Source organism: Rhineura floridana, chromosome 3 (assembly GCF_030035675.1).
Source record: "Rhineura floridana isolate rRhiFlo1 chromosome 3, rRhiFlo1.hap2, whole genome shotgun sequence".
NCBI classification, from domain to species: domain Eukaryota; kingdom Metazoa; phylum Chordata; class Lepidosauria; order Squamata; family Rhineuridae; genus Rhineura; species Rhineura floridana.
The window spans coordinates 188,203,616-188,217,372 of record NC_084482.1 but is presented as its reverse complement, the minus strand read 5'-3'; the positions used below and the strand labels follow the sequence as shown (position 1 = coordinate 188,217,372).

General features: G+C 42.2%; 2 protein-coding genes across 4 annotated transcripts in view; one reads left to right on the top strand and one right to left on the bottom strand.

Moving 5' to 3' along the window:
* The window catches only part of LOC133380792 (secreted frizzled-related protein 5-like), a 9,249-nt gene extending 1,282 nt beyond the window's left edge, over nucleotides 1-7,967 (top strand). For 2 of the 3 annotated variants that reach the window (XM_061618805.1, XM_061618804.1), the window contains exons 3-4: nucleotides 3,888-3,977; nucleotides 5,525-7,967. In XM_061618805.1, coding sequence (XP_061474789.1) covers nucleotides 3,888-3,977; nucleotides 5,525-5,841 — 407 coding nt within the window. In that variant the 3' untranslated portion in view covers nucleotides 5,842-7,967. The remainder of the gene's footprint in view (nucleotides 1-3,887; nucleotides 3,978-5,524) is intronic. The other variant, XM_061618806.1, reaches the window with a different exon arrangement.
* Nucleotides 1-13,757, bottom strand: part of P4HTM (prolyl 4-hydroxylase, transmembrane) — a 38,876-nt gene that overhangs the window by 23,297 nt on the left and 1,822 nt on the right. The window contains exon 2 of the mRNA XM_061618801.1: nucleotides 12,890-12,971. Within this exon, the coding sequence (XP_061474785.1) occupies nucleotides 12,890-12,971 (82 nt within the window). The remainder of the gene's footprint in view (nucleotides 1-12,889; nucleotides 12,972-13,757) is intronic.

Sequence of the window (13,757 nt, the reverse complement as noted above, 5' to 3'; positions counted from 1 at the left end):
TCCAAAGAGCGCCACAGATTCTCAATGGGAATTGAGATCAGGACTTTGACTGGCCCACTGGAGGACATCCACCTTTTTGTTCCTGAGCCACTCCAATGTTGCTTTGGCCTTATGCTTGGGATCACTGTCCTGCTGAAAAGTGAATTTCCTCCCAAGCTTCAGTTTTTTAGTGGACTGAAGCAGGTTCTCTTGCAGTATTTCCCTGTATTTGGCTCCATCCGCTCTTCCTTCCATTTTAACAAGATACTCAGTCCCTGCTGATGAGAAGCATCCCACAGCAAGATGCTGCCACCACCATACTTCACTGTAGGGATGGCGTGTCTTGAAGCATGGGCAGTGTTAAGTTTGCGCCATACATAGCACGTTGAGTTTTGGCCAAAAAGCTCTATCTTTTCCCACATCGCAGCTGGCACTCTTATGCTTTCTGGAAAACTCCAGACGTGCTTTCAGGTGGTACTTTTTGAGTAACGGCTTCTTTCTTGCCACCCTCCCATACAGCCAGTGTTACGCAGAGCTCTTGATATGGTTGACTGGTGCACCATTACTCCACTCCCAGCCACTGAACTCTGATTCTTCACTGAACTTCAAAGTGATTGTTGGCCTCTCTGTGCTTTCTCTCCCAAGTCTCCTTGTTTGAGTACTGAGTTTTGAGGGACAGCCTTTTCTTGCCAGTGCCTGGCTGGTGTGATGCAGCTTCCACTTCCTGATTATTGATCCAACTGTGCTCACTGGGATATCCAAACACTTGGATATTATTTTGTACCCTTTTCCTAATCTATGCATTTGTATTACATGATCTCTCACTTCTGTAGAATGCTCTTTGGTCTTCATTTTCCTTCAGATCCACAACCTGACCAATAATCCTTCAACAGTGGGGTTTTTATCCTGACAATGTGACAGCAACTTTAATGGTTCACAGATGGTGGCCAACGGTAAAGTAATTGTGTCCTCAATAGAGTAATTTCTTTCATCTGTTAAACTGGGAGCTTCCACAGCAGAGAGGTTGAATACTTCTGCAAGCAACATGTTTCAGTTTTTTATGTTTCTTACAAACATTTCCCCAATGTCACCTTACAATAATTGATTTTGAGTTTCAGTGTTTCAAAATAAAATAGCATACAGAATGAAATTACAATGTACCATTTGTAATTCAGTAATATGAGAGCATAATAAATAAATAATAATAAAATTTTATTTTTGAGTCGCCTATCTGGCCGAATTAACGGCCACTCTAGGCGACGTACACCAACAGGATAAAATACAATATAAAACCAACACAACACACTCAATAATTAAACCAACCACCATTGTTATATTTAATCAACAACATTAAAAGCTAACCCACCCCAGAGCTCCCGTAGGCCTGCCTGAACAGCCAGGTCTTCAAGGCCCGGCGGAAACCTATCAAGGATGGGGCATGGCGAAGATCGAAAGGAAGGGAATTCCAGAGGGTGGGGGCCACAATTGAAAATGCCCTCTCTCTGGTCCGCACCAGTCTAGCTGTTTTAACTGTGGAACCGAGAGAAGGTCTTGTGTGGCTGATCTTGTCAGGCGGCATGATTGGTGATGCTGGAGGCGCTCCTTCAGATAAGCATTGGTCAGGGGTCTGATTACTTTTGCAAGGCACTTTTGCAAGCCAGTCACAACAGCAGCACAATTTTGACAGAAATCTACAAAGCTGGGAAATAGATGGGGTGGAGTGGCAGTGTTTGGCTTCTGTGTGTTAAAGTTCTGTTCGGCTTTTTCTCAATTCAGATCAATCTGTAAGAGCCAATGAGCTTATAAAACACCAACATCTCACAGTCAGAATACTGAGCATAAATTGTCCAAGACTGTATTGAGGTCTTGAACATAGATTTTACAGCCAAGTCCTTAATCTTTCATAGCCCCTCCTATTACAAAGGCTCTTGGCAGACACTAATGTGTCCTCCTTAACCACTGAGGGAGGTCTTATTCTATCTATTTTATAGACAGGAAACTTAAAGGCTGAGAGATAAAGGCTTACCCAAATCCACACCAATGATCTCAGAGCTGAGCTGAGGACTGTGCATGAAGCCATCAAGATGATTAGCAACTGATACATTTGTTTTTCCTCACCCTGTGTCCCAGCATCCAAGAATCAGAGTCACACTGCCCTGGGGTTTTGGGTAGGAGACCACAACAGCAGGAAGGCAGCTTTGGGGGAGGAGAGCCACCATTTGTTTGAAAATGGTACACCTAGGATATCAAATCCAGATGAACACAAACATTTCTTCTAAACTAGTTGTAAAAATAGAGCCACAGTGAGCTACCTCAAGACCACATATATTGTTTGTGTTGTAAAAACTGAGTGAACAACTTGATTACATTGGTAATTATGGGAAAGAAGCAGATTTCAGAAATCTCTACATTAAAACATGCTAACTCACATTTTTGGTTAAGGGGAGAAGGTGTTATGAAGTGTGCAGTTTGCATACACCCCCACAATTCTCCCATGCAACCCTGACACCCCTTCTGGAATCTTTTGACACTGAGACCCAAGCGTGTCCAGAACCTGGCACTTAACGGAGTCACAGAATACCAAACTGAATCAATTGATACATATTTTCATAAACAGCACAATAGGCTAGTTTAAAGAGTTACGACTAATCATTCTAAAAGCATACAAGGACACACAGAGAAAAAATATGGACACAGTGTAATTGGCTGTGAGAAGACAGGAGGGAGAGAGATGCTGGCTGAAGCTAGAAGGTGGAGATTTGGCTGAAGGTGGTATGAGAAGGAAAATGATGCTGACTAGAGTCACCTACTTTAGAAAGGATATGGGAGGTGGTCAGAAGAAGAAGGTAGCTTGAACTGTGATTCTGTGGACCTTTGGGGAAGGTTTTAGGGAAGAATCAGAAGGAAGCATATGGGGCTATGGTTGAGAGTAAAAGTTCCATTTTTTCAGTGAGTGGCTAGGGGTAACAAGGGAAGGAGAATATGAGATTTTGGGGTAAGGCATCCAAGGAAGAAGACACAAAGTCTCCCCAAGAAACAGGGACCTGATTGAGCTTGAAATCAGGTTATAGGAGAAAAGGGATGAAAATGAGGGTTTGGGCAACTGATGGGCTTGCCAGAGAGGAATGGGATGGGTATGTGTGTCTGGTTGTATTTTATATCTGCAAGGATGGAGTTCAGTGTGGTGGAACTGTTCAACAACAGAAAGTTAACAGAGAAGAGAAGAAGTAGCAGAGAAAGGGGGGGAGTACACAGGAGAGTTCTTGTGTAGGAAATTGAGTTCTGGTATCGAAAAAATTCCTAGTTGCTAAGGCAAAAAGCAACTGTTTTATGCCCAATATGGGAGCTTAATGATTAAAACAAAAGCAAAGACTAAAAATCGAATTGGCCTGTCTTATCAAAAGTCAGGATGACTGATAACTGGATTAAAAGGTAATAGTCTCAGTTAAAGCTCCTGTCCCTTCCTGGCCTAAGAAAAGGAAAGTAAAAATTAACAATAACTGCACCCATACTCAGCTGGGGACTTAATTTCCCAATTTAACAAGCAATCCAAGGAGGAGCCCAGGAAGGTGAGGATTAAGCTGAAAACAAACTAACTGTCATACTACAGGGATGTTGACCGCATGTCACGTAGGTGTTCCACCTGGCTTTTGGACATGGCTCAGGCTGCTCCTATTAACTTCTAACACTGAAATTTCAACCTCCATTCCATGCACAGGGCTTCCCATATAAAAAAGAATTAAAATTAAGTTGATCTCTTAACAAAATAATCAGGAAAAAAACTGCCCTGGACAAGAGACATAAATGCTCCTGTTCTTAAAGAAAATGGCTGCTTGCATGCCAGGAGCTTCAAATTATCTAGGTTGCATTAGGCTCAACGGAATTCTCTAACTTCTTATGTGTTCCAGTAGTGCCTCAGGCCAGCTGCAAGGACTGTGAACTTGAAGAACCCTGCTCTCCCAAGGAGATCCTAGAAAACTTTTGCACCAGTGATTTTGGTAAGTAAATCACTGTTCCCTACCTCCAAACTACTCAGCCTGGGAAACAGTCCTCTGTTGCCTCAGGAAACAAGTCTAGCGGATCTTCACATTTTGGCAAATATCAGCTGCCAGGGAGGATAAGACAGTGGTAGCAGATGGGTGGGTTTTTGCTCCCATGTCATTTTCCTAATGAAAATGTCCTTCCTCATTTTACCCTCATGGATAAAATGCTATTTTACCCATTAGGGGAAAGAACAGACTGTGTACAGATACATTTTCTCTAATGGGACAAATAGCACCTGGGGAGCACAGGGTGAGAAAAGAAGGTTAACTCTAGCACTATTTTAAGATGTATAAAAAGAAAGGATGACCTTATATCCCCCTTTCTGACAAAAAGCAAGCAAATTATCCAGAAAAATGTTTTTTGAATAAAAAGTGAAGCAGAGAGGTACAGGCACTTAATTTTGACATAAAACACAAAAAGACATAACAAGAAAATGTGCATAATAACTCATTCTTTGGAAGGGCTAAAGCAGTGTTCTGACATACTTATTTTATAACCAAGAATTCTATTTTATTATAAAGAATCGTGTGGCATCTTAAAAGATCAACAAATTTATTATGGCTCAAGCTTTTTGTGAACTAGTCCACTTCATGAGATGCATACTTTAGAGTCCCAAGTGTCTGATCTGTGAATCAAGATGTAATATGTATGCCTTGAAGCATACATGAAGGCAAAGACTACCTTGAGACAGAAAATAAGACAGTTCCAACTAGAAGCACAATGACTACCCCCCACTTCCCACTTTCTTGTAAGACCTAGTTTATTCTCCCTGTTCTGCATTTTGCAGGCATCTCATGGTTGGGAAAGACAGGTGACCTCCCAACCCATGTGTTTTCTGAACCAATGTTAAACTGATCCCATGGTCAGATGGATAGTAAAATTAATATCCTGAAAAGCTAATATTAAATCTCTGTTTCCAAACCTAATTTTCTAATAGGATCTCTTCATTAGCACATCTCGGGACTATTGAGAAAAGTGGGATCCTATTAGGAAAAGGTTGTTTACATTTCACAAGCTTTTCTCCAAACAAGTGGTATCAGAGAAGGGTGGTAATCAGTTCAGATCTCCCACTGAGCCTTGCAGAAATATGGCTGTTTAGTTAACATTTTCTACAATTCTTGTCAGGATTTCTTCAAAGACAGACAAATCAAACATTTTAAGATTATTGCATCATGAAAAAGATTCATGGCAGCTGGAGGCAGCAGCAGAAGCCTTCTGATGTCCTTTAAAATTTCAAGAAGATGCTTGAATATCTGTGTTATCAGTGATCACCAGCTAAACTAATCTTTCTAAAAAGAACATGTTTGCAATAGAAACTGGGTAATGCATCTTGGAGATTTGAGACTGTCACTGAATTTGTTACACCAAGCAAAGGTGTAGGTTGTCAGACAGAGCAGATAGCATCCATTCTCTGCATCAATAAAACAATTAGCAAGGAAGCAGATAATCACCTATTTTATTGGCAGTTTGATTAATCTAGTCTAACATGCATTTGCTCTAGCTGTGAAAATTAGGATTTCCAGGAAGAACAAGACCTCCACCATTGCCGATTTTGACCTTGACTCCAAGTTGGAAGTTCTGAAGCATGGTCCCCTTCTCAAGACTGAAACCCATCCCAAACTCCAGCAGTGGCTGAACTTAGATGCCACCTGTGTACACAATATTATGAGAGGCACAAACACAGGGGTCTATGTGATCAGTGGTGAGGTGCAGAATGACAAAGTTGTGGTGGTGAACAAGGCCTATGCATGGCACAAGCGGAACCGAAATCTACAGACTGCTGTGCGGCGATGGAAACATTACAAATGCCGGACCTGAACTGCTTTTGGCCCAAGTATGATCTAACCCAATGATAGAAAGCTGCTCTCCTACTTGTATCTAGAATTTTTCCTTCAACATATTTTGAGTAGGGTTAAAAAAGTAATGGTTAGCCAAACAGCAAGAATCATACACCACTGGACAATGAAAGAAATTTTCAAACTGTGTTCAAAAAGCCCTGGGGTTTCCTACAAGCTTATTGGGGTTCCTCAATGAGAAGATCAAGAATGGTTGACAAGCTTGTATGAAATACAGTTTGTTCACCATTGCAGCTATTCCCTTGCAACGTGTGGCTTCGGAAAGTGCTGAGTGTGTCAAAAGGTACTCTGTGTGTTCACACAAGGCGATACTGAGACCCAAGCCTGGTCAGTTTTCCCTGAATATACACCCTAGCCCCATTCCTCAGAATTCTCTACCACTGCCACATGTTCAATGCAGGAATAGCTTGTCTGGTGGGGCAGAGCCACAGCAACAACCTCCTGCCAGCAGCTTCACTGGGAGGGGTTGGGGTAGTATTGAGGTTGGGACTGTATGAACGTACTGGGAGACCCAATTCAGCAGCTGTGTACCCCAGGCCTCACCCATCCTAGTAAGCAACAGTGGCACTGCTAGTGGTCAGCTGTTGCTATGGCTCTGTTCCACTGGTGAGTCATTCCTAGTTCTAAGACAAATGTGTAAAGGTTCAGATCTACACCGCCAACATGGATTTCCCTTAATGTTTGAAAACAACAGCTTTCAGAGAATACTGTGAAAAGGCCTCATTCGGGAAGAACAAGTTGTTGGCTACTGCTCCTAAGACTGTCACAATAAATGAGGATTTCCCCTAAACTTCAGGATTCAATGAATTGTCAACTGTTAGTTAATAGCCATGGGGAGGGGGTAATCATTGCTATAGCTGTTATAGTTTGTATTAAAAAGCACTAGTTTACTGAAAACTGCTATCCGTGACAAAGACTGACCCCCCACTTTTCTGTGGATATGATTATGACATCAGCAATCACCACAGGGATAATTGTCTTGAGAGACTTTAACATTTATAACTTGCCTGGAGTAGCTCAGCACTTCATGGCTGTTATGACAACTACAGGCCAGTCACTACAAGTCAGTGTTATGAGCAGGGGTTCTAAGGATGAGAAGGTTCTAGCCCTTATCTGAGTGGTGGACTGGAGGGGGGCAACTGAGGAACTCTCTTTCCCCAGCCTCTGGGGACCTGGGAGGGGGGAGTAAAGTGATGGAGAGCAGAAGGCAGGGAACAGCATTCAGGCAAAAGAAACTGTTCGATCTAACTGGAAGGAGAGTCCATGCAAGGTGTGTAGTCTGATGTTTTGATTGTCTCTCATGTTGTTGTGGGGTGACTTCTTAGGCTGGGGGAGGGGATAAAGGAAATGGGATTAGGAAAGGAAGGAGATTAATACACTGATGTCTAGCTTGGTAACAGTAGCTAGAGGAACAGAGTCCCCATCTTCCCTCCCTCTGATTTTGTTCGGTATTATAAAAATACACACAGAAATAGGGACTAATTTGGTTGGTCCTATTTCTTAGCAGAGATATAAAAATACAAGCAGCAGAATGAGAATGTAAACCAGGCCCACCTTTCTCTATATAAAGAACAGACACAATCTTTTAGGTAAAAGATAAAAACATTTACTCACAAATTCTTCATATGTTCAGAAACATAGGCTCTAGCTTAGAAGAAAGAAAATAGGAGTCTCAGTTCATTTCAGTGGTTTAGTACTGATGCTCTCTGAGAGAGCATTTGTGCCATGCGGCCTCTCTCAATGGTGGATAGATCAGCAAAAAAAAAGAATATTCAAAAGTCCCCCAGGACAAAGGAGGAGGAAGTCAGGTAAATAACCCCACCCATTAGGAAGTTACATCATGGTAAAACAGGTACATGGGATATTCCCCAAATATCCCTTAAAGTGACCATGCAACATTTGCCTATTCCAACAGATTTTGACTTATCTTAGGAGCCTGACAGGATTTGGGGGCCTGACAAATGGCAGCAGAGTTATGAAAAAAGACAGAAGGAGTGAAAATGACAGAATAGTTGCGAACTTCAATCTCTGCTATTGCTAGGCTGACTTTACACTTGCTTGAAAATAATAAAACTTTAAATGAATGAATGAATGAATTTATTCTTACGGTCAAAGACCAATACAATGTACATACGTTCAAAACATCAATACAACAGTATTAAAACAACGCAGGTTAAAACAGCGAACACTTTCTGTGCAAACACAGGCACTGCCTAAAAGACCATCGCTCAAGACTGTGCGGGCTGTTGGGCTAGCAATGCTCTACAATGTGTGATTGCTGCGGCACAGAATCTCGCGACTCTATTTGTAATTTGGGGGATTTGGTCCGATAAAAGATATCTGGCATAAAATGCGGCGTCCCTACCCGGAATTTTTTGGATAATCAGGGTAATAGTTAAAAGACGGAGGTCGTGATAAAAAATACAAGCTAAAAGTACATAGCCAACAGTTTCCACTACACCTGCGCCACAAGGGCATAGGCGCTCAGCAAAAGGAATCTTTTGATATCTGCCGTCTAAGAGAACTGACGGTAGTATGTTCAGAATCGCCAGCATGAATGCCTTTCTGAGCCTAGGGGTAGAAAGGAAAGTTAGATAACACGCAGGGGCAAAAGCCCCGGTGCTGAGACTGGGGCCAGGGTTGATCTTGATTCTTGTTCCTCTACCTATAGTATGCAATTGAATGCAATTATGGAAGTCATACTGAAATCTGACAGTTACGAAAAATCCCCATTGCCAGATTCTTTATCGCACTGCATGGAATGCTCAGTAACCAGAATGCATGCCACAAATCTTTCTAGAAATCCTTACAATAATAGGCTTCATCATCTCATTTCCTCTCCTGCAAACCCACTTTCTTGACTGCTTCTTTTTTCCATTCCTGCAGAAATGGCTCACCTGGTGGGGTACAGCTGCAGCAATAGCCTCCTGACAGCAGCAGGTTGGGGCTGCTTGAGTGCACTGGTGGGAGCATGATTGTTTTCATCAGTGAGCCTGCACAGCCCTGGCCTTGCTGCTGCCATGAAGCTGTTGTAGCTCCACCGCACTGGATGAGCTGCTCCTGATTTCCCTGCATCCTCTACCCCTCAGGCTCTTGCCATCACCTATTCTTCCCTCACTCCAGAGCACTTTATTTTGCAGTTTTACATGAAATGTGTAAAAAACACAATGCGTCTGAGAATATATTTGAATCTTGTAAGCTATTAATACTATGTATTTAGAAACCAATGACAGCAGTGTGTGCTCCATAAAAATGCTCGTTGCATCGAACAAGAAATATTGTTCGCAGGTTCGTAGCTTGGGGGTTCTCCTAGAACCATCTCTGTCACTTGAGGCTCAGGTAGCCTCGGTGGCACGGAGTGCCTTCTACCAACTTTGGTTGGTGGCCCAGCTACGCCCCTATCTGGACAAGGATAACCTGGCTTCAGTTGTCCATGCTTTGGTAACCTCCAAGCTACATTACTGCAATGCGCTCTATGTGGGGCTGCCTTTGAAGATGGTTCGGAAGCTGCAGCTTGTGCAAAATGCAGTGGCCAGATTGGTAACAGGGACCAGACGGTTCAAACATATAAAACCAATTCTGGCCTGCTTGCATTGGCTGTATGTTTCCGAGCCTGATTCAAGGTGCTGGTTTTAACCTATAAAGCCTTACATGGCTTAGGACCACAATACCTGATGGAACGCGTCTCCCAACATGAACCCACCCGTACACTACGTTCAACATCTAAGGCCCTTCTCCAGGTGCCTCCTCTGAGGGAAGTTGGGAGTCAGGCAACAAGGGAGAGAGCCTTCTCAGTGGTGGCCCCCAAATTTTATTTTATTTATTTATTATGGAATGATTTGTGTGACAAAGTGCACCTGGTGCCAACACTGTTATCTTTTTGGCACCAGGTCAAGACTTTCCTCTTCTCCTAGGCATTTTAGCATGTGTTTTTAATTTTTTTTTTAAAAAAAAATTAATTGTGTTTTTAAATTGTTTTTTGTGTTTTAAAATTTGTATATTTGTTTTTATTGTTTTTAATTGCTGTAAACCACCCAGAGAGCTTCGGCTATGGGGCGGTATACAAATGGTCCATCTAGCTCAATATTATCCATACCAGGGGGAGCTAGTATTGGTGGTGTTGAACTCCATCAACCCCAGCCAGCATGATCAACGGCGAGGGAATGATGACAGCTGTAGTCCAACAACATCTGGAGGGCACCACATAGACCACCCCTGTTCTACACTGACCAGGAGCAACTCTTCAGAATTTCAAGCAGGGAATCTTTCTCAGCCCTACCTGGAGATGCCGAGGATTGAACCTGGGACCTTCTGCATGTGAAGCAGATGCTCTACCACTGAGCTATAGCTGTTCCCCAAAGGAAGCAGTGCTGGGGAGAAAAATGTCATACAGAGTCTGCAAACAGGATGGACTGTGTGTTTTCATCAGGAAGGGAGTGTGCTTGTAAAGAGGTTCTGCCAGCAAGGAAACAGTGGACCAGGGGATCAAACAGATATGAAAGTCAAAGAGGTAGAGGGACAGATGGTAGCATGATTTCAAACTAGATCTTGAACTACAAGTTCTCCTAGCAGGAAGCAGGGGGATGGGGAGCATTGTAGCTTAGTCATGGAACACATATATTGCATGTGGAAGGTCCCAGGTTCGGTCAGTGGAATCTCTAGGTACAACTGGGAAAAGCCTTGTCTGAAACCCTGGAGAGCCACTGGCAGTCACTGTAGACAGTACAGAGCTAGATGGGCCAGTGGCCTGGCTCAGTGTAGAGTAGCTTCCTATGAAGATAAAAGCTGCAAAGGTAAATATTATATTATACATTCTGTGTGCTGTATGGAAGCTGCCCCAGGTGACACTGAACAAAGGGCCAATAAAGTCAGCTGCAATATAAAAATTAAACTGAAGAACAACCTAACACCACTAATCAGTTCGTATTCTATAATGTTGTGGGACAGACAAAATATTTACTAGTGAGAATGTAATGCTCAGGCTTGGCAATAATCCCAAACACCCTGTAAAGAATGTCACTGTTATACCAACTTTGCTGATGATGCCAAGAGGCAGTTACTTGCCAGCGGCTCCCAGCCAGTAAATGGCAGAGCTGGCCCCATCCAGATTCAACCACTGCAAAAGCTGCAAGAACATAGAATGCTACTAAAGGTAATTGTGAGCCCTCACCCTCAAGTTATTTCTTCTTTTAAACTTTACACATACTCTATTTTTATTAAATTCAGGAGTCAACTATTATGGCAGCCACGATCACCACAGAGAAAATGAAATTAATTCTGGCAAGCAACCTCCAGGAAGACGCAGCTGTGGCGTTTTGCTCTTTAAAAAACTCTTCCCCCTGCTAAGCCAGTAAACTGGATTGCTAGACCAACCTCTGCTGCTGAGTCACTAATCCTGCTCCTCCAGCACTCTGATTACTGTTGTTGTTGTGTTTATTATTATGGCCTGCCCATCACCAGTGGGTCCTAGGGTGGGTAACAGCAGTCTAAGATTCTGTATTAAAAGCAACCGAAACAAATTATATTCACAAGAATAGGGTGGATCCTGAAAACATACATTTCAAGTGCTAAATGCCAGGGTAAAGAGGTACATCTTCAGCATATGCTGAAAACTGTACAGCAAAGATGTCAGATGTACCTCTCTGGGGAGGGAATTCCACAACCTAGAATATCCTCTCCAGGGCCACCCCCTACCCCGAACATCTGATAAAATGAATGAGAACTAGCAGTGACATTTTAAAGTTCTTTTCTGCTGGTCTCCACCTCAGCAGAGTCCAGCTAGTCTCCCTTCCCCACGCCTCTACTTCTTTCCCAAGACTTGCAAATGCCTCAGCTACAAATGAAAAGATGCCTCCGTATTTGGCAGAAACCCAATTCACTCTAGTGACTGTATCCTGAAAACAAGAGAAAGTAGCTACAAGGAAGGGGAAAATGCTAGGGAGGATTCTTCTAAAAGAAATGATTGTGCACTGATCTTCAGCCCTAGTTTTGAAAACAGATTTCTATTGGGCTGTGGTCAAGCACACACTATATGAAGATTTATTTACAGGGGTGTGCAAACCTGCTTAAGGTGAATGTGGAGAAATTAAAAAAAAAAACTTCCGGAAAATACTTTGGAAAAACCAGGAGCAGATTTTTGGCAAGAAGAGTTTTTAACTGTGTACAGTATACTTGAAAGGGAGTTAGTTAATTTTGAAAAAGGAAGAAAGTAGTAGTAGTCTAGGGAATTAGAGGGAGGAAGCTTTGCCATCTTGTCCTATAAACCCTTCTTTTGCATTCTAGACTCTGTGTATGCACTCTGGGCATGAGAGAAGGAATAAGTCCACTTGCTCAAGGAAAAAAGGAAGGCACTCTGAGAGGTAATTTTTGTACATCCCTGCTGACTATGAAAATTATTGTTGGCTACCAAGCCCAACAGCAATTTCAAAGCCTCAAATAATACTATTATTTGATGTACTCGCTAAGTCCAGTAAAGCACTGATCTTCAGTTGGTGAAAGTGGACCAAGCACCAATCTAAGATGGGTCACATCACCAGTTTCTTTCTCCTCCCTCTCCCTTTCTCTTAAGGAAGGGAGAGAGCAAAGAGGAGCTACTAGGGAATTTCAGCAGGTGATACTTTACACCTGCATGATAAAGGACCAAAATCTGCTGTTCTATGCAGTGGTTAAAAGCACAGAAATCTTGTCCTCTTTTGCATCTGGTTACCCTGAAGAGATGAGATGAAAAAAATCATGGTAAAAAAATTAGAAATGGTCCCACGTTGCAAGTTGGGCTGAAGAAGGGGTCCTAGGTCTGAAACAATATCACAGCATACTGCTGTAAAGGAGGTTCAGATGCCCTTTGGAGCCATAGTAATAATTACTGTGATGAATGAGACAGAATTTCCATGACCAAGGGAAACAAATGATGATCCAATAAGAAGACATCCAGCTTAGATATCTGGTGTGTCTCATTCCATCCTCTAGCAATAGGCCATATGGATCGATTTCCAGTAGCCTCTATTTCTTACCAAAAAGAAGTGGTTTCAAGCTGAGGGTTTTCATGGCATGGATTTTGTTAGGAATCAGCTCCACCTTCTGTTTATGGCCCACCTTGAAAAGAAAGTAATGAATTACAACTGCTATACACCGAATACAGATTGTCAGCTCCAGGATGTGGTATCACTGAAGGTCTATGGTAAGTATCTATATACACAATAGCTTACTAAAGTATAACACATCAAATTCTGATATAAATCAGAAGCTCAAAGCTCACCTACATGGTTCAAAACTGTAACACATCAAATGCTAGTTATCATTTAGCAGCAGGATGGTGTTTGAGGCTCAGTGCAGAAGCAACACTCATCACTGCCCAGAAGGCTTAGGTTTATTCTACATTACCACTTCTCTGCACAATAAATGCAATCTACTTATCTTCCCTCATAGAGTGTGTTTGTGTGTGAGAGAGAATATCATATATTGCCAGCCCTCAAAACATTAACTGTCACTCTGCTTGCTCCCTGGCATATAACTGCAAGTTTCATAAACTGCTACTAGAGATGGGTTGTTGCCAATAAGCCACCCAATCCCATGTGCATAGTTTTGACTACTGTTTTTAAAAGTAATGTTTATTTTTTTTAAAAAAATATTGAAATTCCTTTGCTATACAACTTGACTATAAGAGTCCTATTTCATGAAAAAATGGAGACTGGCAGCAAGATTAATTCCTGAAATAATAACCCATCAATGTCAAGATTTCTGAACCTTTGTGAGGACTATGCCCATCCAAGTGGAATTATTATGTCATTTGTCATTGCTACTACTACTGATTTTTATTTTTAAAAGTTAGGCAGTACCAATCTGGACCAAGGAAATGACAACGTTCAAGTCCAAAGAATT